The sequence below is a fragment of the Electrophorus electricus genome, chromosome 12 (assembly GCF_013358815.1).
Source record: "Electrophorus electricus isolate fEleEle1 chromosome 12, fEleEle1.pri, whole genome shotgun sequence".
NCBI lineage: Eukaryota > Metazoa > Chordata > Actinopteri > Gymnotiformes > Gymnotidae > Electrophorus > Electrophorus electricus.
In genome coordinates, this window is record NC_049546.1 from 3,277,922 (window position 1) to 3,299,570 (window position 21,649).

Genomic DNA, 21,649 nt, shown 5'->3' on the forward strand with positions numbered 1-21,649 from the left:
ACAGGGCTCCAGGACAAAAGTAGTTTCTGTGTAAAAACTTCATAAAAGGCAAGAATCCTAGGATTTATGTAGTATTTTTCTCCGTGGTTCATCCTGTTGTTTCTAAATCAACACCTTTTTATATAACCTCTCTAATCTCTTTTTGCAGGTCATTTAGGCGTTGCTGCACCTGTTTTAATTTGTGTTTTTCTTTCAAACATCCTAGCTAGACTGACTCCCATGCCAAATTAATCAAACATTAGACAAATATGACATGCTCTTAAAGTTACCAAAGCAATAACTGTACAGAACACATGGAGAAGGGTGGCTGTGCAGGAACGCTTTTCTTGCAAGAACTTATTATGAGTAACTATGGCAGACTCTTTGAGAGCAAAAAGTGTCTTTACATGTGCTTTACTATGTATCTCCTTCAGTCAGGCTTCACTTGCTTTTAGTCTTTTCCTCTGCAAAATTCCAATTCTGTATTTAAAACATTCCATTCAGAAATACTTTCATTACATATACAAACTATATTCATAGTTCTGAACAAGTCAAAGCGTAAGCTTTATTTTCACTGTGCTCGATGAGCACACTGAACTGTGTGTTTGATGAACGCATTAAATCGCAGGCACGTCAGAGGAGCATCTTGGGACCACATATTGAAATAAAGCTCAGTTAATCACATTTTCACTGTTAGTCAAATGGCAGTAAATAAGCAGTGGCAGTGGTGGGTACCTTGTGTAGTGTAGCCTCTACTCCACACCACCAATGGGCATTCTCTTCATGAACCAAGACCACCCCCTGCAGTTTTCTCCTGTTTTATTGTTTCTTCTCTCTCTCTATCTGTCTTCACCCTCTTTTTCCTTCTTTCACTTTTTTTCTAGCACTCTCTGTCTATTTTTCTTTCTTGCTCTCTTCTCACTTTTTTTATTTTCTCCCCCCCCCCCCCCCCCCCCCCCCCCCCCCCCCCCCCCCCCCCCCCCCCCCCCCCCCCCCCCCCCCCCGAGGTTGTTTTGCAGCCTTGCCAATTCCAGCTGAGCGTGTTTTCAAGCGACTGAAAAGAATGAATTATGCAGCAGTAAGCATGCTTATAGCCACCCATTTGGTGTCCCTTTGATCTGAGTGCAGGGTGTGCATGAATGCCCATATTGTGGTGTTATGTGTCCACTGTGTGTGTGTGTGTGTGTGTGTGTTTGTGTGAGGAGGAATGGAGAGACCTAGGTCTTTGCTGAAGGAGGTTACAGTAGAGGCACGTTAGATAAAGGCTAGCTGAGAGAGAACCCCCAGCACTGTTGCCTGGGCTGGTGTCACGTGGTGGCCTTACATTGAACATGACCCTGACAAAGTGCTTCTTCAGAGAATAGAAGAACGAGTCCCTTGCTACACCTGTTGGGGTGGGGGGTGGGGGTGGTTGTTTTGGTGAGGGTGTGAGAGTGAGCGAATGAACATGTCTTCTGTACAGTTTCCCTTTACATAATTGGAAGTGAAAAGTATGTTGATTGAAATCATTGTAATAATGCTTGTTATAAAATTATTCACAATGAACACAAATGATTTTTTTTGTGATTTGTTCAGAATGTGTCGTCTTGCATGCTATGCGTTTAAGACACTTCATTTTTCTTTTTCCTCTTTAGGCCGTAATGAATTGATAGCCAGATACATCAAACTAAGAACTGGAAAGACAAGAACAAGAAAACAGGTTGGCGCACTTGGTCATGCAGTTTTTTGTTTTTTTTTCTTTTTTAAACACATTGCCTTCTAGAGTTGTGTTGTACCGGTCTTATAGCTCTGTTAACCAATCAGTCAAAGCCATGAGCAACAGTTTGAAGTGATGCAGCTGAAAGTGTATGTGAGAGGGGGTGGAGTAGCTTAAAGCCATACACACTTAGGAGAAACAAATAGAAGGAAACAAAACCAGAAGTAGCCTAAAGATAAAACAACAGAAATACCCAAAGAACTGCATAGTAAGATTTTTGTATGCATTGATTGTCTTAGCATGGGTACTGAAGTTGGCTCCGCTGTTCTCTTTTTGTGGTCTAAAGTAAACTGTTTAATAGGGAGAGTTGCTAAGCAGTTCAGGGGCTGCCACCAACAGAACTTAATGAAATTAAATCCACATATGGAAGCAGTGTCCAAATGCGAATGACCACACTGTAACTAAGTCAAGTTATACATGTGAGCATAAGTAAAACTTTTTTATTTTTAAAATTCAATGTACAAAGCAAAATTGTACTTAAGTACATTTAACAGCATGTTGAATCACATCTCTACTCTGTGAAAGTCTGTGCAAGTCAATGTGCATGAATGACAGCTTAAATATTCATGAGCCTTGAATATACTAAAGTAAATACGTTTCCTAATGCATATACTCAATCTGTTGCTTCCTGCTGCTCAAAATTGTCATGGTAATAATAAGCAGTAGTTTTCTTTCTTAGCACCTCTTGAGTCATTTCACATTTTTTGTTATTATGCTTCAGGACGGATACGCTCTCGTTTTTGTATTTGACTAAGAAGTAAATTGATGTACGAGTCATTCCTGCTACAGTTGTGTATGTACAGTAAGTTTAAACATCCACTCCAATGAAACCCGAGTGTGTGTGTGTGTGTGTGTGCGTGCTTTTGAACAGGTTTCTAGTCACATCCAGGTTCTTGCCCGACGGAAGTCCAGAGAGCTTCATGCTAAATTAAAGGTAATATTCTAACCTTTATCTATATCTGTGGGGGTATGGGCCTCCAGCTCAGTATTCACTTGGCTGGACTCTTCTTTCATCCTGCATGTTTGTCTGTTTCCTGTTTGCTTCCTGTTCTCTGTGGAAGTGTGTTTGTTTTGAAGAGAGCTGAGCTCTGCTGTGCATTGTAAGGAAACTCTTAATGAAGCATTTCACATGGACTACTGAAACACATCCGAGGACGGGGACTGTCCACTAGACTCTGCTGTTTCAATACTTCACACTCAAAATGTTCTCTGGAAACATCTGGTTTTAGTTAGGTTGGTTGGTTGGTTGGTTGGTTGGTTGGTTTGTTCAGTTATCACCAGCAGGTCTCAACAGCCTTTCCATCTGGGCAGCTAAAGCTGCTAAACTCTCTTTGTAATTTGGACATTAATAAAGTAATTTTAAATGTTTTCTATTACAACCTTTTGTTTGGGTTAAAACCTGTGTTAGTTAGTTAATATTAGGAATGTTTTTGGAAGATTGTGTTAATTCCAGGACTACTGTATTCAAGTGCTATGATGCATGAAAATGATATCAGTGTGGTTATCATTCGTGCATTCGTTTGAAAACACAGATGCAGTAATGCAGTCAGGAACTAACAGGCTTGTGTTGGAGGGACTTGTGGAATTAGTATTGCTGCAAGACCGCACACTGTTCACTGTGCCAAATGTATCAGAATCCAGCACTCTCCTATTAAGCTCAGTGGGGCTAATTAAGAATCTCCAGTCTGTTTCCTGTAGTTTCTGACTGAAGTGTTTGGTGTTTTGTAAATAAAGGTTTCAGCATTTGAAACCTTTTTGTATACAGCATTACTAAGGTTGTCAGTAATGATTTAGATGTCATTTGTAAGCCCTTAATGGATCAACCAGAACTGCTAGTAGTCATCTGGTGGTGGACTGCATATAGTATGTAAGAGAAATGAGTACACCCCTGTGCTATATCCCTTTAAATAGCAAATGAATCAAAACTAGATCACTTTACAGTAATTGCATTGAACAGTATGGTATTTGTTCTTATGTCAAAAATAGTTTAGATTTACTATATTAACAATTACAGTAGGAAGTCAATACAACAACTGTCTGTACACTTTCCATTACAGAGATTCAAATCTTTTATTTTTTCAATACTTGTAAGTCCATCTTTATTTCTGGTGATGGACTCAGTCCTCCTCACACATTTCTGGTGAGATGTTCTGCCATTCTTCAGAGACCTTTTTTTTCCACCTGCTCTTTGGTGGAAGGGTTGTGTTGCCCCGTTTCATTTTCAAATACCACAAAGGAGTTCTATTAGATTCAAGACAGGCAGCACACTTGGGCAGGTGATTGTTTTCACTTTTTGTTCTATAGAAACTCTTGTGTGGTTTTGGCAGTTAGTTTTGGATTATTATTCCTCTTCTGCCAAGCTTTTGGAGACTGGGAGTTATCTGGGCAGGCAGTATTTTTGTATATCCACAGGCATTCATGGTGCCATCTATAAATGTCACCTCCCCCAACACTTTGCACTCAAGCAGGCCCATATCACCACACTCCGTGCCTCCCTATCAGGACTGTACATTCACTGTGGTAGTCCTGACCAGATTTGTCAGACCCCATCTGGGCCAAACACATTTATATTGGTCTCATCTGAGGAAAGAATGTGCTCCCAATATTCCTTATGTTTCTTTACCATGTTCATTTTCATGCAAAGTTTAATCTCACAATTTTGTGCCGCAGAGCAAGCAAGGGTTTTGTTTCTTGGATGCCGTCCATAGAGGTTGACTTTATGCAATGTCCTTTGCACTGATTGAGTTGTTACAGAAAGTCTGATTTCCATTGATAACCCCTGGTCCAGGTGCTTATCCATCTGTTTTTCAGAGTTAGACTGTGCAAACAGCACACTGTCTGTGGCGTCACTTTACGAGGATAACCTCTACAGTTTCGATAGTGGTACTATGGCTGGTTCTATACCTCCTGATTACTACTGCACCTGTGTTTTTACTGATGTTTAATTGGGGACATCTTCCTGTATCCTTTTCTATCTGTCTTTTTTTTTTTCTTTCAACACCTCTGACAATTATTTTACATGTGGAGCCCTGATGCACACATGCATATAGTCATAGCCCATAGGTCCAGATTTGAGAGAGGTCATTTAATAACCATGTTCGTGCAGTTAGGCTAATTGGAAAACATAGGTGTGCTCAAATTTTTCAATGATCACAGGTTTTCTAACTTGTGTGTCAATGATCACAGGTGTGTTCATTTTTGTTGCATATTGGGGGAGTTTCTTTGGGGGCCTGTATTTTAAATATAGTTTTTCTAAAGTATATCTTTTTGATTTGTGCATAAGAGAAAATACTCCTTGTCAAAGTTGACATGATGCAATTATTAAGAGGTGAAATAATTTTGAATCATTTTGATGTTTCTGAGACATTGTACAGGGGTGTGTTCACTTTTGTCGTGTACTTTCCTCACAATAGTTCTTACAACATGAACTGTGGCTGTAAATACAATGAGCTTGATTTGCCTTTGTAAGTGCATGTCCAGGCATCTGCTGACCTGCTAACCCTACACAAGTGCACTGTGTTCACTGGTCAAGTATGCTTTAGTTCATTCAGTTCAGTGTTGCCTCAGTCAGTTACCACCATATTCTTTAAGCCTCCTGTGAAAGTAATTAGTTTAAGGAATGTCCAGAACTGATGATGAATTGGTCCCAGTCCTGAGTGATGACGCTTCCCTTCCAAAGCGGGTGTGTTGATGTGTGTCTAAGGCTTGCGTTTTTATACGCCACTGTGTATAACACACTGTGTTCCTGTGTGAAGCTTGTCGGTAACGCTTCTGGCTGGTTTGTTCTCTGAATGAGGTGACCGAGAAAAGATGGATGCTTGAAGGACACGCTTTGTCCTTCCTCTGAAGCCTTTATTACCGATGCTCTCCAAGAAAAAGGAATTTACTTTTAGTTAGGTTTTTTTTTTGGCTATAGCTTGCTTTAAAGGACTATTCCAGCAGCCTTTATCCTCATCTTTATCTCCCATATCTATAGTGCACAGTTGATTACCTTGGACAATAATTTCTTTCCAACTCCTTTAATGTCTTATAAAAAAAAAAGAACCTTGCTCCAGGAGGGGCTCAGCACTGCAGTGTGTAGCCCCTCTAACACCAGGTTCAACTCCTAGCTAATAGTCAAGCCCTCTGTGAGGTGAGCCAGGCATTTGGTGCTTGTGTAACCCTTTAGGACTGCAGTTAGAAATGGGGGGGAAGAGAGCACTCGCCTGTCTTTTTCCTTCACATTAATTTCTTAATCAATTCATTAAATTGTACACAACTTTTACACACACGTCTGTTCTCCCATAAAAATGGAGCATATTCGAGCAGTGTGTCAGCAGAGCTTATATGCAATAAACAATACTCAATAATATACAGCTAACTGAGAGAAACGATGTCTTATTGTATGTGTTTAATTTTTTTGCTGGGTTATATAAAGTGGAACATTTATGTACCACCTTAATAGTGGAAACATTTATAGATTTTCTGATGTTGCAGCAGTATATGCTTCTGGAATAATTTTGGCACATTGGATGTGGGTTCTTCTTTCAAGAGAGCAGTCTGATTGAAATGAGTGTACTCTGTGCAGGTCACTTATATGGTGAGTACTCCTTGCATGAGCTTTTTGCTTTGCTGTTCAGCACTTGGTACAGCTGGTAGGGCCTGCCCCCTTCCACCATGAATGGCAGCTGTTTAGGGCCCGCCCCCTTCCACCATGGTGGACAGCTGTGTAGGGCCCGCCCCATCTACCATGATGGACAGCTGTGTAGGGCCAGCCCCCATCCACCATGATGGACAGCTTCCGTCATGCAGTGTCCTGCCTGCAGTGCTGAACTCAGACATACTAAGACTTTGTCATGTGAAAACCTAGAAAAACAAGAAAAATATTACAGATAAATAAAAAAAATAATAGATTCATATTTGACTTGTATATAATACGTTAGATTTGCAGTGAAGTACACAGGGTTTTCCCGGAGAATTGGGAGGTTTCAGACCATGGTCCTTCATCAGCTGTGCATAGATAGATATTTGTGTTGAGAAGAGTTTAATGGTACTGTAAACTAATAGGCCATTATCAGCTTTATTCATTTTCATGAATTTTTCATGAAATATAAAGATTTATTTATTTGTAGACTATAGTAGCTGCTGCTGCTGCTACTAATACTATTAAATAATTAATAATCCTTTGTTTATATTTGGATTTTGGGGTTTTAAAAAAAAAACAAAAAAAAAAACCAACCCAGTAAATCAAAGCCTTTTTAAAGCCTTTTCTAAGAGGAGTTGGGCATGTTTCTCCTGAGAGGCGATGTTGGTGCAGTGGCCTGGCTCTGCTCTAATGGCTGTATGGCACAGCGTGTCTTACTGGTCCTACTACACGCGCTCTCCCCTCCTACACGCCTGCTACTGAATACACTATGGGCTCTTTCCGTTGCTCGTGCGGTTTAAAGTACTTGTTTGACTGACCGCCGCTGTTTTCTCCTATTGCGTTCTTTAGACCCCCGCACGTGCGCACACACACGTACATGCACTAAATTGCCAAAAGTATGTGGACACCTGATCGTCACACCCATCTAAGTTTGTTGGACAATCCAAAACTGTGGACATTAATGGGGAGTTGCGAACCCCGTACACTCTCAGGGCGGTTTCTGCTCTTTCCCCGAGACTTTGGAGTGTGTCTGTGTCCGTGTCCTTGCAGTAAGTAGCTTTTGTGAAGCCCAGCAGTGATATTAGACAAGAAGGCCTTGCTCACAATCAACATCCCAGCTCATCCCAGAGGTGTTCAGCGGGATTGACGTCATGGCTCTGGAATTTCCACACCAAACCATGATTTTAGAGACAGCGCTTTGTGCACAATCAGGCTACATCAGGAAGGGACCATCTACAAACTGCTGCCACAAAGTGTAACTGTGTCTTTTATATGCTATAATGTTAACGTTAGCCTTCACTGGAACTAAGGGGCCCAGCTCAGACCCTGAAAAACAGTCTAAGACAAGTATCCCTCCTCCACTAAACTTGGCAGTTGGCGTTGTGTATTCCAGTAGGTAGTGTTTTCCTGGTGTCGCTCATCCACAGATACTTCCATCAAACTGCCAGAGAGTGGAGTATGTATCCAGAGAACATTTCAGAGGTCTGATCAGTTCTGCAGTATAGTTAGAACTTGGGACTAGAACGAAGTCGTCATTTATTCTTTTTTCACACTGTCTACTTTTTGTATGCTGAGTGTATGCCCACTTCCTGCTTCTGTATGCAACATGTGTGTTCTGTTGATGCCAGTGTCTTCTGCTTCCCTTACAGCATATCACACACACACACACACACACACACACACGGAGGCTAAAACCTTTATTCCGTGTCGTTGAAGGATCAAAGTGTGAAGGACAAAGCACTGAAGAGCATGGCCGGCATGTCTTCTGCTCAGATTGTCTCAGCCACAACCATCCACAACAAACTCGGCTTGGCAGGTCTCCCGCAGCCCGGTTTCCCCGGGGCACCAGGGGTGAGCCACACCCGCTTCACCCTACAGACACACAACACCTGCCAGGCTCCCGTCTCCGTAACAACCACATCATGGCATTGGTTTTTAGTGCGTAAACAGTCCTGCGAGCATGCTCTGTGTTGTAACCTGGAGAGTTTCTGGCCTGAAATGCAGCAGCAGTTCCACGGTAGCTTTTCTGCTCAAACTGGAGCTTCAGATTACACACAGAGGCATTTGTGCTCGGAGAAGGTAGCCAGACTTTCTTCTGCTGCTGCATGTGCTCTGACCGTCTGCTGTTTGTTTGTTTCATTCTGGTTCCAGTTTTGGCAGCTGTCGACAGGCCATCCAGGATCCTCCCAGGAGTGAGTAATGCAGCTCTCATCTCCTTACTGCATCTCCACTTAGCACTGTGGCTGGTTTAACATGCTTACAGTGGATCATCGCGCTTCTGTTAAAACGGCCATCAGGACTCCTGCCAGAGTTGTGGACTGGTGCAAGCTAGAGCTGTTTCCGCAGTCTCGTACTGAGTGTGAGGAACATGCTGTCCTAGGGGCCACCTTCCCAGAAACCGTATTAAACCTAATCCTGAACTAAACAGCATTTACAATGGAGAATCTTTACTAAGGGTGTAATTTGGTCAACTAAATTTGCCCTTCATGTAAACACAGGACTGTGGAAAAGGGAGAGCCTTGTGGCTGTGAAGCTGTGTACTGACATGCGTTGTAATGGTGTTTTTCCTCAGCATTAAACCGTTCCCACAGCAGGCCTACACTGTGCAGACACCTACGGCTCTGTCAGGTACAGCCAGACGATTATTTACATTTATAGTGTTTTAAAGCCTCACATGCTGTTTATGCAAAGAAGTGACATGCATTCATACTGACGTGTGTGTGTGTGTGTGTGTGTGTGTGTGTGTGTGTGTGTGTTTGTTAGGTTACGAGCCTGCAGCTGCTCCTGTATCCAGTCCACCAGCCTGGCAGGGTCGCTCTATTGGCACAACTAAACTGCGGCTGGTAGAGTTCTCTTCATTCCAGGAGCTGCAGAGAGACCCAGAATCTGTGAGTTCTCGCACGCACACACACACACACACACACACACACTGGCACAGAACACAGAGGTGTCCAATTATAGTCCTGGAGGACCGCAGCAGCTTTGTGTGTTTCCTGCATTTAACACTCCAAATGTTATTCTTCTAAGCCCTCTATAGAGGAATCAGGTGTGTTAGTTCTGGGAAAACATGAGCCCACAAGACTAGAGGTGGGGAACAGAAGAAAACACCTCACGCTACATCCGCTCCCCCATCATCCACCCGCCACACCTCAGCCTGTAGCAGCCAGCTGCACCCAGGCCCATTGAGCCTCTCCTCCTGCCCAAAACCCCCCTTCTCTGTGTGTACTTCTCCGCAGTAGCTGGATTCAGGGAAGCACGTGCCCTCTAAGTTTCATCTCAGGGTAAAGAGGTGTAACCAAGGGGCCGTGGGCATCAGGGCTCCGACGCCATTATCCCCCCCCCACCCCACCCCCCCGACACACACACTCACACACAACCTGCACCCCCCATTGTCCTGGAGCAGACCTGAGCGATCTGTCACTTTGGCAGTGCATGTGTGAAACACTTCTCCCTCTGATCCTGTGTGACAGCAGCTATTAATCTCCCCTATTCAACAGCAAGACCAGATGATTGGGATTCTTGCCTCAGTTGTCATGTAACAAAAGGTTTCAGTCTAGGTGCAAAGAATTTGCAGTTAAGGATTTGTTAAATGCTTCATAACTTGAGCTATATTCAGACTTGCGCACATTTTTATCTGTCAGGTCTTACACAGTTAATCAGGAGGCAGTGGGATGTACTCGCACATCAATCTGACCAGTTAAAGAATCCAAGCATTTCACTGTACAGTCTGAACATGGCTTCAGTGTGGCCCCCCACTGTGAGGCCCGAGAGTGCAGTGCACTGCAGGATATTTTACCCTGCCAGTGATGGTGACTCCCAGGGGCCTTTCACACTGGTCTGATAGCAGTCTGTCTCCACAGTTCAACAAGCATCTCTTCGTGCACATCGGCCAGACGAGCCACTCGTACAGCGAGCCGCTGCTGGAGGCAGTGGACATCCGTCAGATCTATGACAAGTTTCCGGAGAAGAAGGGAGGTCTAAAGGAGCTGTTTGCGAAAGGGCCCCAGAATGCCTTCTTCCTCGTGAAGTTCTGGGTGAGTCTTCGTTTCACCCTCTGTGGGAGTGTTACACGGGTTACAGCAGTATCGCTGTGGAGTAACTGAAGATGGGCAGTTACAGAACAAAGTGTCTAAGAGTATGAGAGTTTGGTGTAACAATGTAATGGTGGCATAACAGTGTAACCGTTCCAGGGAATGGTCAAAGTAGTATAGGAGTAGTGTAACAGTGTGTTACCTACTGAGCTGTTACAGTGGCAGAAAGTAAGTTTAGTTGCATGGCTATTAAATGCAGCATAGTAGAGAGTGGCAGCAGGAAGCAGAGCTGCATGGAGCAGCTGCAGAAGGGGCTCAGAGCTCTGCACAGTACAGACCCCCCCCCACTGCAGCCCTATGTGCAACAGCACCCCCACACACTACAAACCCCACACTACAGCTGCCCCCACCGCCATAGCCCCCACACTACAACCCCCACACACTACAGCCCCTACGCACTACAAACCCCACACTACAGCTGCCCCCACCGCCATAGCCCCCACACTACAACCCCCACGCACTACAGCCCCAATGCTGCAGGCCATAGAGAGCCTTTGTTTAAACACCTGCCTCTCTGGGCCACAGGTGCTGTTGATCAGGGACCTGGAGAACAACACGCATACACGCTCGCGCTCTCTCTCTCTCTCTCTCTCTCTCTCTCTCTCTCTCTCTCTCTCTCTCTCTCACACTCTCTCACACACACACACACACACTCTCTCTCTCCACTTTCATTCCCCCCCCCCCTTTATTTCCCTCCTCTATCCCTGCACCCTCCATCTGTATCATTCCATCCTTGAGTTTCTGTTATGCAGTGTCCCTCTGGTGCCCCTCTGTGGAGGTTTATACCCATTACCAGAGCAGATGGGAACTAGTAGTTCTGGGTTGAAAGCTCAGTGTTCATTGGAGGTCTGGTCCAGGTGACAGGTCTTTTCAGAGAGAGGTTGGTTGTTAGAATGGCCATAATTTATCACTATCCCATTTGTGTAGAGAGAGTGAGAGAGAACGAACAGAGCACAGACTGATGAATGTGTTTTCAAGACATGTCTCAAGATAAACATTTTAGTTAAGGTTTTAATTTTCTTGTGTTTTTTCTTTGCATGGTTTTAGAATATTATTTTTCAAATAACATTCTTGAATTTAGAATCCATTGTGTGTGTGTGTGTGTGTGTGTGTGTGTGTGTGTGTGTGTGTTTCCCAGCCGCCTTGGCAGGACCTGCTGAGTGGCTCGCACATGTAACACTGAGCTGTGCTCTTTCCTGCTTGCTCAGGCCGACCTGAACTGCAGCATCCAGGAGGACTCGGGGGCTTTCTATGGAGTGACCAGCCAGTACGAGAGTCCTGACAACATGACCATCACCTGCTCCACCAAGGTGTGCTCCTTCGGCAAGCAGGTGGTGGAGAAAGTGGAGGTGAGAAACATCCACCCATTCAAAAACAGAAATTGGTGCTCAAGACTATGAGAATAATCGAGAATAACTGGTCGCGCTCTTTTTTTAATTTTTTTTGGTCCCTTTAAAGCCAGTATTGCTAATACGAGGTATTGGTTTGTATTAAAGGCTTCATGTTAAGTGAAGCTCATGTTCAAGCATTTTCTGCCACGTTGGGACTTTGTGTTCAGTGTAGCATTTGTTGGTTCACTGTATAGTGCAGTGAGGGACTGGGGTTCAAACCCCATCCCCTCCCCTGGGCAGGTCCTATGGCAAGATTCCCAACACTATATTTGCCAACCTCTGTAGCAGGACTGCCAGGAATAAGAGCATCTGCCAAGTGCATAGATGTTTTTCCTTATTGTATAAGCCAGATGTCAGCGAGTACTTGGTCTCTTTAGGGATTGCCTGTCCTGCTCGGTATAATGTGGGAGGGGTTCTTGTTGTTCCTTACCTGCTCTTGTGGGCTGATCCCCCGTAGACGGAGTATGCGCGCTTTGAAAATGGACGCTTTGTGTACAAGATCAGCCGCTCGCCCATGTGCGAGTACATGATCAACTTCATCCACAAGCTCAAGCACCTGCCTGAGAAATACATGATGAACAGCGTCCTGGAGAACTTCACCATCCTGCTTGTAAGCTCCCGTACCACCCCTGTACCACCTCATACCATACCTCTTGCTTATTGGAAAGTGACAGTAAGACTTTAAAGTTAATTAATGTGCAACTGCATAACCGTCATAAACAAAGTGAAAGTAGATACAGCTTCCTTTTTTAAAATATAATATTGCATTTTATTTTGCGTGTTTTTACATGAGTTTGAATGCACGTGAGAGAATAGGGTAGGGGGAGTGTGTCTGGGAGTGACAGTGTTTGGGTGGGTGAGGGTAAAGGAGTTTCACTCACTCGCACACTAATAATGTAATGTTCCTCTGCATCCTCCAGGTGGTTTCAAACAGAGAAACCCAGGAAACCCTGCTATGCATGGCCTGTGTGTTTGAAGTGTCGAACAGTGAGCACGGTGCCCAGCATCACATCTACAGACTGGTCAAAGAATGAGATGCCTTTTGATCTCTCTCTCTCTCTCTCGCTCACGCGCTCTCTCTCTCTCTCTCTCTCTCTCTCTCTCTCTCACCCAAAACCACAACCCTATGGACACAGCCATCTCACTGCTGCCCTGCCCATCAGAGAGAGCCAGTACTCTGTGTCATGGCTTAAGTGTGTGCTGCTCTCCCGAGGGACTGGGAGGTGGTGCACCTCCAAGTGTCTTTGAACTGACTGAGTGACAGACTCATCCGTGGCTGTGCCTCTGCGAAACAAACACCCACCCACCCAGCGTGCTTTGGTCACCTCTGGGAGGGAGCTGTTATAAATGACTCCATCTGTTGTAATGCTTTTTCTTTTTTTGTCTTAAGTGTCCCGTGTTGAATCTACACGGGTGTGACTGACATGGTAAAATGTAGGTACGGTTTTGATACTTTTTAATCCCATTTAACACTGATTTTCTTTTGGGTTTTTTTAATTGTCACTGAAGAATATTGTTTATATAAACATGTATTTCATAGTACAGAAAAAGTGCCCCCATTGCCACTTGTTCTAAAAGGAAAATTTAACAAACACTCATATTTCTTCCTTTAAATATTTTTAGCCATGTTTAGTGATTTATTAATGAGTGGAAGCATAATCTGAAAAATATATGTACTGTTTTATAGCACACAGAAATATGGGTGTCCCAGAGAACTGAAATACCAGAACACTGATGTATTCAGACACACAGAGCAGCTTGAGCATTTTTAAATCAGTTTCTTAGTTTGAAAAAGCACAAAGTTTTACTTTTTCTTTCTTTTTTAATAAGGAAGTCAGGAATGTTATTAATCATCCCAGCATGCTTTAGAAACCTCTGTTTCACTGGACACGGTTGTCATGGGAAAAGCACACTGCTATAGTGTCAGCTGACCGTGGTGGGTGTGCCTTTTGGCCACTGATTGCTGGGTCTGGTAGAGGCAGGAGAGGAGCGACGCGTGTGCTCCAGGACTCCTGCAGGACGTGTGGCTGGCTGCTTCCCACCATGCAACTGCGGGACCCTTGGAAATTCTCCACATTTATCTCATTCACCCTTTTTCATATCAGGTTTTCTCTTTTTTGTTTTATTGTTCCCCCTTCAAAGCTGTGAACATTTTCTCTGTGTTACAGTATCATAATTCTGGTTGGAAATACACACAGCAACATAGCCAAAGCAAACGAGTCTGTGGTGCCTTAGACTTCATAATCTTGGTTTGTTTGTCTCTGCTCTGGGAAAGAATATATAAAGACATATATAAAATATCTTGATTAACAAAATGGTGACAGATACGTAATCTCTTTTTATCAGGCCAAGTAATGCACAGTATGTCAATAATATTGTTTTTTCTGTAGTACACCAAAAATACTGCAGTGTGTCAGCTGAGCACAGGTCACAGGTCCTGTTACAAACTTGTGCTGCACCATAAAAGTGCCTTTGGTATGGGCCTTTCCAACGTACACAAGAGCAACACCACAATGCCTGATTCTACACCTAATGCATCACAGGTCAGACACATAAGGGAAATGTGTCCAGTTGGCCTGACTGGACTGAAACCAAGCAGAAACTGAATGTAGTGTGGAAATGGGTTTTCTTTTTCTTTTCTTTCTTTTTTTTTTTTTTTTTTGTAAAGGTAGAATTTATTAAAGTAAAATTTTCAGAACTCTGCTGTCATGGTGGGAAGGGTTTGTCTGTGGAAACAGGCCGCAGCTGGGTCCTGATTCACGGTGCTCATGCACAAATACCCATTAACACAACACACTAGAAAGCTGATAAAATGCTTCTCTGTCTGCACCAACTACTCTCAATTGAACAGCAATCCAAATGACTCTGAGGTGTAGTAGTATCTTGTTGGCTGAAGATTCAGTTAGAGCAGTTCTGTCATCTGGTTCCCTTAACCTTACATAAAGACCTTACATAAAGTATATGCTCAAACCTGCCAGTTTGTGAACAGTTCCTTTTAATCAGTCTTTAAACACAGTCCTCCCTGGTCTCTTTATTCAGAACTCTTACAGGCTTGATGGCTTTTCTCATAGTAAGCCAGTAGGTGATCTGCAGATGTGCACACACATGTGTGGACACACACACAGAGCTCCAGCAGCTTGCCCAGTGTGTAGCATGTGCCCTGTTTTGCTCTGCACAGTAACACTTGTCTGTGGCATGTGTGAACGTGAGACAGAACAAGTTGTACTAGGTGGTCATTGTTACAAAGAAAGAGGGTTGGAAAAGCAGTGCACAACACCCAAGCCAGCACAGCTGCAGAACTTACCGAGGGCACTACTGCTATTAGGGCACTAACAAAAAACACAAGACTTGGACCGTAACAAATATTACTGTTTCACCACACAGGAAAGGAGCTGTTTTGAAGGGGAGATGTGTCGATATTGGTATTTTGGCAGGTTTCCTCACATACACCAGAAAGAGGCTTTACCAGACATCTGCTATATCATGGATGCCAGCGCGGTTCTCTCAAGTCCTAGTTCCCTGTTTTGTGTTGGTGTGTGTGTACCTGTGTCTGTGGTGTCTTTGCATTAGGATGAACAGGGCATTGGAGTAGGAATGGGTTGAGGTTCTTGTTTGTTGTTCGGGGGGTAGATGTAAAATAAAACTACAGGTGTTGCTTATGTATTTTTTTTTTTCCTTTTAAGATGAGGGGAAGGCACAAAGGGAAAAAAAAAAAAGAAACTTGACGTCTTTGTCTGGTACCACAAATGGTTATTTTGGGCCTGTAACGTTTTCTCTTGAATAAAAAACAATTTTGAAATTTTTTTATTTTCTTTGTTTTCTATCTTCTTTTGTACGTTTGGGGGTTTCTGTGTATTTTTATAGAAACTAATATACACTGGCCTGCTGTGCAAAATCAGTGTGTCAAGAACATGAAAACAGCACATTCCAAAGTCTGTAACACATTTACTGGCACCCTGGGGATTTTCACCACAAATTCTGAAATAAACCAAAACAGAAAAACAGCGCAGCAAGCTGACGCTCGCGAGATGCTTTCCAAAGACAACCGAGCCGAAGTTCTTGCTTGTGAATCAGTTTAAGACGCAAGCCTGTTTTCTTTGGCAAGAATATTTTTTCCCTCTGGATTTCTAAATAAAACCCAAAAAGGTCAAACGGTCAGAATGATTTGCTCATTTCAGAAGATCTTTGCTTTAGTACCAACTACCACCGAGTGACAGAGCTGGACCAGTGGGAGACAGTTAGGCCAACCCTGACCATATGTTAATGTTGATGCTCAAAGGCTGAAATCTGTCCAAAAACCATAGGCCAAATCACAGGCATGGTTTCTGTTTTCCACTAACACTCAAATAAAAAGCAACATTCAAAGGGTAAACTACCATAGATGTTGTGCAGGTGCAAATTCCAGAAATGAGTTTGGCTTTAAAAAGAAAAAAAAAAGTCCAGAAAGGAAATTCAAGCAAATTCACATGCTTGGACAGCTAAGGAAGCAAACTTTAGAGACGGGATCAGGAAGAGGGACCGTGGTCTTCCCAAAACCACAGCTGGCAGTTCACCCTTGGTAAGGGATAGAGGGCTGAGCTCACCCCCAACCGCCCAGGCTCGGTCCAGCAGCTGGGGGTCTGTGCTTTGCTTGGAGGGGCAGGTGCCAAGGTTCATGCAGGTGGGCTTTATATTATGGTCTTTATTTTGTAGAATGTGGAAGAACAGTACTGGGATCTGTATGGTTTCTCTTTGCAAGGGCTTAGTTCCTAAAAGACAGGTAAGGGAATGGGAATACTGACCTCCTTTTTAAACTGTAGTTATTAATATCTATACCAAAAATATTTTCATTGGAAAATACTGAAACCTAAACTTAAAAACCTACAGCTTCACGTTGTTTTGTTGATCTAACCAAATTATATTCTTTGCCACTCAGCCCACCTTTCAGAGTCTCTCTGTCTCTGTCTTCCTACACACACTATTTGTAAACTCGTCAAGTCTCAAAACAAACAAACTACAGAAAGCATAATTTTGAAACGTAAGCTATTGTTGGTGTGTTCAGGTCTAATTACAGCCCTGGTCACTAGTGCCGATGTGTCTCATTTGGATGCAAAATTGTAAACAATGCCTAAAGTAATGTAAAGTTATGTAATTAATATGTGGGGTTAAGCAGGCAAGAAATACATTAGAACTAGCTACTTGGATAAAAATGTGCATTTTTAACTAAAAAAGATCGATTCAACAATGTGTTACTACTTGGCAACCACAAGATGGCGCTATATTTAAAAAATGACTGCACCTGCGCTGTCACTATTCTGAAAGCACAAATCACAACTATTCAAAAATCACAAAATTGAACGTTCGGTTATTAAGCTTTTTTATTTGTAAAATTAATGAGGGTTTTATGAGGAAAATGTACTTACTTATCAAGCAATTTAATTACCCTTAGGCCTACATACCTATATATAGGGCATACAAACATACATAACTTTATATAGTGCAAAAACGCGAATCACACTAGATAAAATTATTCTCATATCACAAAATATGTCTTTATTTCATCTTTAATGGTCTCTAAATCCGTATTAAACAAAGCCAAATATACAAACTCGTACTAAGCTGCACTTTAAGTCGTTCATTCTATCTGCGTTTCTCACACCTGAGTTTGCTTTGCTGTTTGCTTCTTGAGCCCCTGGCAGATAAATTCTGTAGGCTAAACTCTGGGCTTTTGTTTAATCATTAAAATTTGGCCATAGCAGTTTTTGTGTAAGGACATCATATTAACACGTAGGCCACACGAATGGATGCCCTAGCGATTCTAGGTATTTATAATCAGTGATAAACCGGCATCGGGACAGTAAATTATCTTGGTCTTTAAAGAAGCAAGGGAAAACGTATAAATATTTGCTACAAATATAACCGATAAGTAATCTTACCAGGCCTACCACGTCTAACAGTTCCAAAATTGTAGTAAATCGCTAATAATATCACTAATAATGTGAGCAATAAATTCGCTCTTACTACACACCCCCAACACACACATTTACGCGTTGGCAGCGCTTGAAATTCACGGGACACACACTGCCAGACACCGACAAGCGGCAGAGAGAAACTCCAGGCCATTTATAAGCGATCCTGGGAAAGCTTCACGTCTTTCCAAGACCTGCCGCGTCCCACACAGACAAGCAACTGTGGCTCGTCCATGCGTCGTGGCGTCATGTGATGCACGAGGGCGGGGGCGGTGCTCGCGCTCGGAGAACCCACGGCGGTAGTTTGGAGAGTCACAACGGGAACAACTGCTCACCAACTCCAAACACACGCGAATAGGGAAATGATCGGTCTTACCACGCAGTCGCTTTTATTTTTTTATTTTTTTTAAATTTCATTTTATTTTTTGCTTATTCTACAACTAGAACTTTCGGCAAGATGCTCTGCAGGTTAATGTAAACCAACTACGCTTTTGCAAGAATGTGAGTTTAAAAATGACTCGCTCACGGGATAAAAGCATCCGCTTCTGAGCTGGAAAAGAAAATTAGTTTCCATAGTCGGGATGGAACCGGAGGACTGTAAAATCTCCGTATGGGTTTGCCGGGAAGAGAAGCTCGTCTCGGGCCTGTCGAGGCGCACCACTTGTGCGGACGTCGTGAAGGTCCTGCTCGAGGAGTCCTTCCAGCAAGGAGCAGGTGCGCCCACCTTCACGGGCTCTCCACGGTCATACTGCATCGTGGAGAAATGGAGGGGTTTCGAGCGGAGCTTACCCAACAAAACCAAAATACTCCGTCTTTGGAGCGCCTGGGGTCACGAACAGGAAAACGTGCGCTTCGTTTTGGTGAAGAACGAGGCGTCCTTACCGAACAACGGACCGCGGAGCGCAGAGGCGCGAGTCGTCCCGAGCAAGGAGAGCCAGGGCGAGCAAAGAGGTGCCGCCAGGTCCGCCGTGGGACTCTCGCAGGAGAAACAGCGGCGCATTGTGAGGAAAGCTTTCAGAAAGTTGGAGAAAATTAACAGGAAGAAAGAAGAGCCCGTGTCCGGGGATAAATCCGCCGCGGGGAAAATGGAAACCCTCGTGCATCTCGTCGTTTCGCAAGACCACACTATCCGCCAGCAGGTCCAGCGGGTCAAAGAGCTGGACGGTGAGATCGAGCGGTACGAATCGAAGGTCCACTTCGACAGAATGAAACGACACGGCGTCAATTACGTGCAGGACACCTACTTGGTAGACCACGGCTCGGATACAGATGCGGCCGCGGAGCAGGATGCGTCCTGCCCGGGGGAGGCGCTGGCGAAGTTTGAGGAGTACGCTGCGATGTGCGACGAGTTTATCAAACTTCAGGAGGAACTCGCCGAGCGCGAGGCTCTGCTGGAAAGCCTCACGAGCGAGATTCAAGAGGAGCTCAACCACAGGTGGATGAGGCGGCGGCGAGAGACGATGTCGGACACGGAATGCGCGGCGGAAGAAGAGATGGCGATCACGGTAGCGTCCGTGTCAGCAGAGATCGACGCTCCCGCACCTCGGCTAGAAGATGAGCTGCAGCTAGACGAGGAGCGAATTAAAACGCAGCTGGACACGAGTCTGTACATCGGGCTTCGCTTAAACACGGACTTGGAGGCCGTGAAAGGCGACCTGGACACGAGCCTGGAGCTTTGGGAGGCCAAAGAGCGAGAGCTGAGCGAGTTGCTTGAGAAACTGAATTCTCTGAGCGAATACGCTGGCGGGGACGGCCGGGGAGACGCCGAGTGTCCCGGCACCGCGCAGCCCGTGGAGAAGGACAGCGGGTGGGTGGAGCAGGCGCGGGGGCTTTCAAAAAGCAGCAGCGCCAACGACGACGACTCGGATACGGGACTGAGCTCCATGCACAGCCAAGACTCCGACAGCGCACCCGTCTGCGAGTCGCTCGTGTGAGCAAAGGCGGACGAGCCGAGCAGCGGTCGAACTCAGGGAGTATTGTGCCTCACAGTAGAAGAATCGATCCATTCTCTCTTCAAGGAGAGAGTATCGTGTGAAATATATGTATTGTTAAATTGTTAACGTGGAGTCCCTTCAGTTAGGCCACTGGAAATGCAACTAATCTGCTATTTACGACGTAGTTACAAATTAACCAACGTGTATAAGACCATGTGAAGTGTTGCTAGACCCAAGTTGTAATAGGCCTGTAAATATGGTGTGTGTATAGGCTGCAGAGACCTTTGCGAATCACGCTGTGTTACTCTATAAGCGAATTGGGTTTATTTATTGTAAAGAATAACAGTGACTTTCACAATTGTGTCATCTTGCCATGCGGAATTAAAATGACATTCATGAAACTATCCGGAAAAGGCGGAGGGTTGTTTTTGTTGCAGGGCTTTGGGATCCACACATTGTCAGTTGCAGAGGCACGTGGGGAATTTCTATCCTAGTTGCTACAAAATGTGGCGTTCGGAGCTTAAACTTTCAGTGTTCGGTCATAACGCTAAAGCAGAGATGCGCGAAGTGATGTATAATTAATAGTTATTGTAAAAGTACACCTCAGCGGACATTTTGCGCAATTTCAAAGAAAGCTTATTCCAATTAACCACAGACATGGAAGAATGTGCCACTGACATTTCTTTTATGCTTGTAATGCCCTCATTTTCTTGTCATAGGCTTAGGAGAACAGTCGACATTTTTGTTATTCTTAGGGAAACATAGCTCGCAGGTTTTTTTTTCCTACATCGGTGACACTTTTAAAAACACTAACGTTCCAACAGCTACAAATGCTACCAAGGCAGAGGATGCTTTCCAAAATGCCAATAGTGCTAAGAATCAATTAAGCCAATTAAGGACCAACCAATTAGAACAACTAGTTAATGAGCTTATGTTAACTGATCTCTAATAGCTCTCACAGGTTGTTAGCCACCGTAACATTTTCAGCAAGTACTCTTTTAAAATGTACCACTGTGCGAATGGGCTCTGTACACATTTTTTACACATTTACTGTAGCCTGCGCCAAAACCAGGATGCTGCTCCTTCTTCTAGGTCACAGCCCTTCAGATTAGTGAGTTCCCCAGGACACACGTCATCATCCTGCAAGACTGCGACACAAAGCCAGCAGGAACATTTACAGAGAACACAATGGACAGTTGATTTTTTTTATTTATTTATTTTTGGTCACAGAGGATTCCCAAGCGAGCGTCAAATGGACATGAATGGAAAGCGTTTAGCCCTGAGAGAAACGACGTCACCAAGTGAAGGGAGCACATGCAGCAATCTGCACTTCAGTGCCTGCTGTTATTCTGGTTTTCATGTAGGTTTTTTGAGCGCACACACAGACACACACACACACTGTTGGGCTGATTCCAAAGAGAAGAATAGGAAAATAGGCCCTATGATAGTTGAGCAGCTTGGAGTTGAAGCATCGGAACCTGCGTCAGTTCCTGTAGCTGAAATCAAAATCACCATGTGCGTGACAGGCAGCTGGCACTGTGGGTTAGTATAGTGGAATGAGGTAAAAGCACTGGTTGTTTTAACTCTTATACGTGTGGTGATTTCTAAAGCCAAGGCACCAGGGAAACCTCCCGCTCTTATAGATACTGAGGCTGTCAGTGTTAAAAAGTGTGCAGCTACTGAGGAGAGTCATGGGAGAGCAGTGAGTGAGGACACTGTAGCACACAGAAGCACAAACAGCAGTACAAACAATAGAGTTAAACACTAAATGTTGTTTAAATACCTGTGGAACTGAAATGATCGATTCTACTTGCATAAATAGGAAAATGTCCTTCCCGTAATAGATACAGTTAGACATCAAATCCCCTCTTCAGTTGTTAACTTATTGTTTATTACACTGATAGTTGTACGAGATAGAGTTTATGC

The 21,649-nt window shown here is 44.0% G+C and overlaps 2 protein-coding genes across 3 annotated transcripts in view; both read left to right on the top strand.

Annotated features, from left to right (window-relative positions):
• The window catches only part of tead1a (TEA domain family member 1a), a 40,559-nt gene extending 24,960 nt beyond the window's left edge, over positions 1 to 15,599 (top strand). For both annotated transcript variants that reach the window (XM_035532224.1, XM_035532223.1), the window contains exons 3-12: positions 1,614 to 1,678; positions 2,607 to 2,669; positions 8,076 to 8,210; positions 8,511 to 8,551; positions 8,932 to 8,987; positions 9,123 to 9,247; positions 10,220 to 10,393; positions 11,659 to 11,799; positions 12,299 to 12,451; positions 12,762 to 15,599. In XM_035532224.1, coding sequence (XP_035388117.1) covers positions 1,614 to 1,678; positions 2,607 to 2,669; positions 8,076 to 8,210; positions 8,511 to 8,551; positions 8,932 to 8,987; positions 9,123 to 9,247; positions 10,220 to 10,393; positions 11,659 to 11,799; positions 12,299 to 12,451; positions 12,762 to 12,875 — 1,067 coding nt within the window. In that variant the 3' untranslated portion in view covers positions 12,876 to 15,599. The remainder of the gene's footprint in view (positions 1 to 1,613; positions 1,679 to 2,606; positions 2,670 to 8,075; positions 8,211 to 8,510; positions 8,552 to 8,931; positions 8,988 to 9,122; positions 9,248 to 10,219; positions 10,394 to 11,658; positions 11,800 to 12,298; positions 12,452 to 12,761) is intronic.
• Positions 15,600 to 18,073: 2,474 nt separating this feature from the next.
• rassf10a (Ras association domain family member 10a) lies at positions 18,074 to 20,127 on the top strand. Its single transcript, XM_027028791.2, has one exon. The coding sequence runs from the start codon at positions 18,371 to 18,373 to the stop codon at positions 19,721 to 19,723; it is 1,353 nt and encodes a 450-aa protein (XP_026884592.2). The 5' UTR covers positions 18,074 to 18,370; the 3' UTR covers positions 19,724 to 20,127.
• The last annotated feature ends 1,522 nt before the right edge of the window (positions 20,128 to 21,649 follow it).

What these genes read in the sequence shown, in the direction of transcription:
- rassf10a (XM_027028791.2), top strand. Translation starts at nt 18,371, where the DNA reads ATGGAACCGGAGGACTGTAAAATCTCCGTATGGGTTTGCCGGGAAGAG.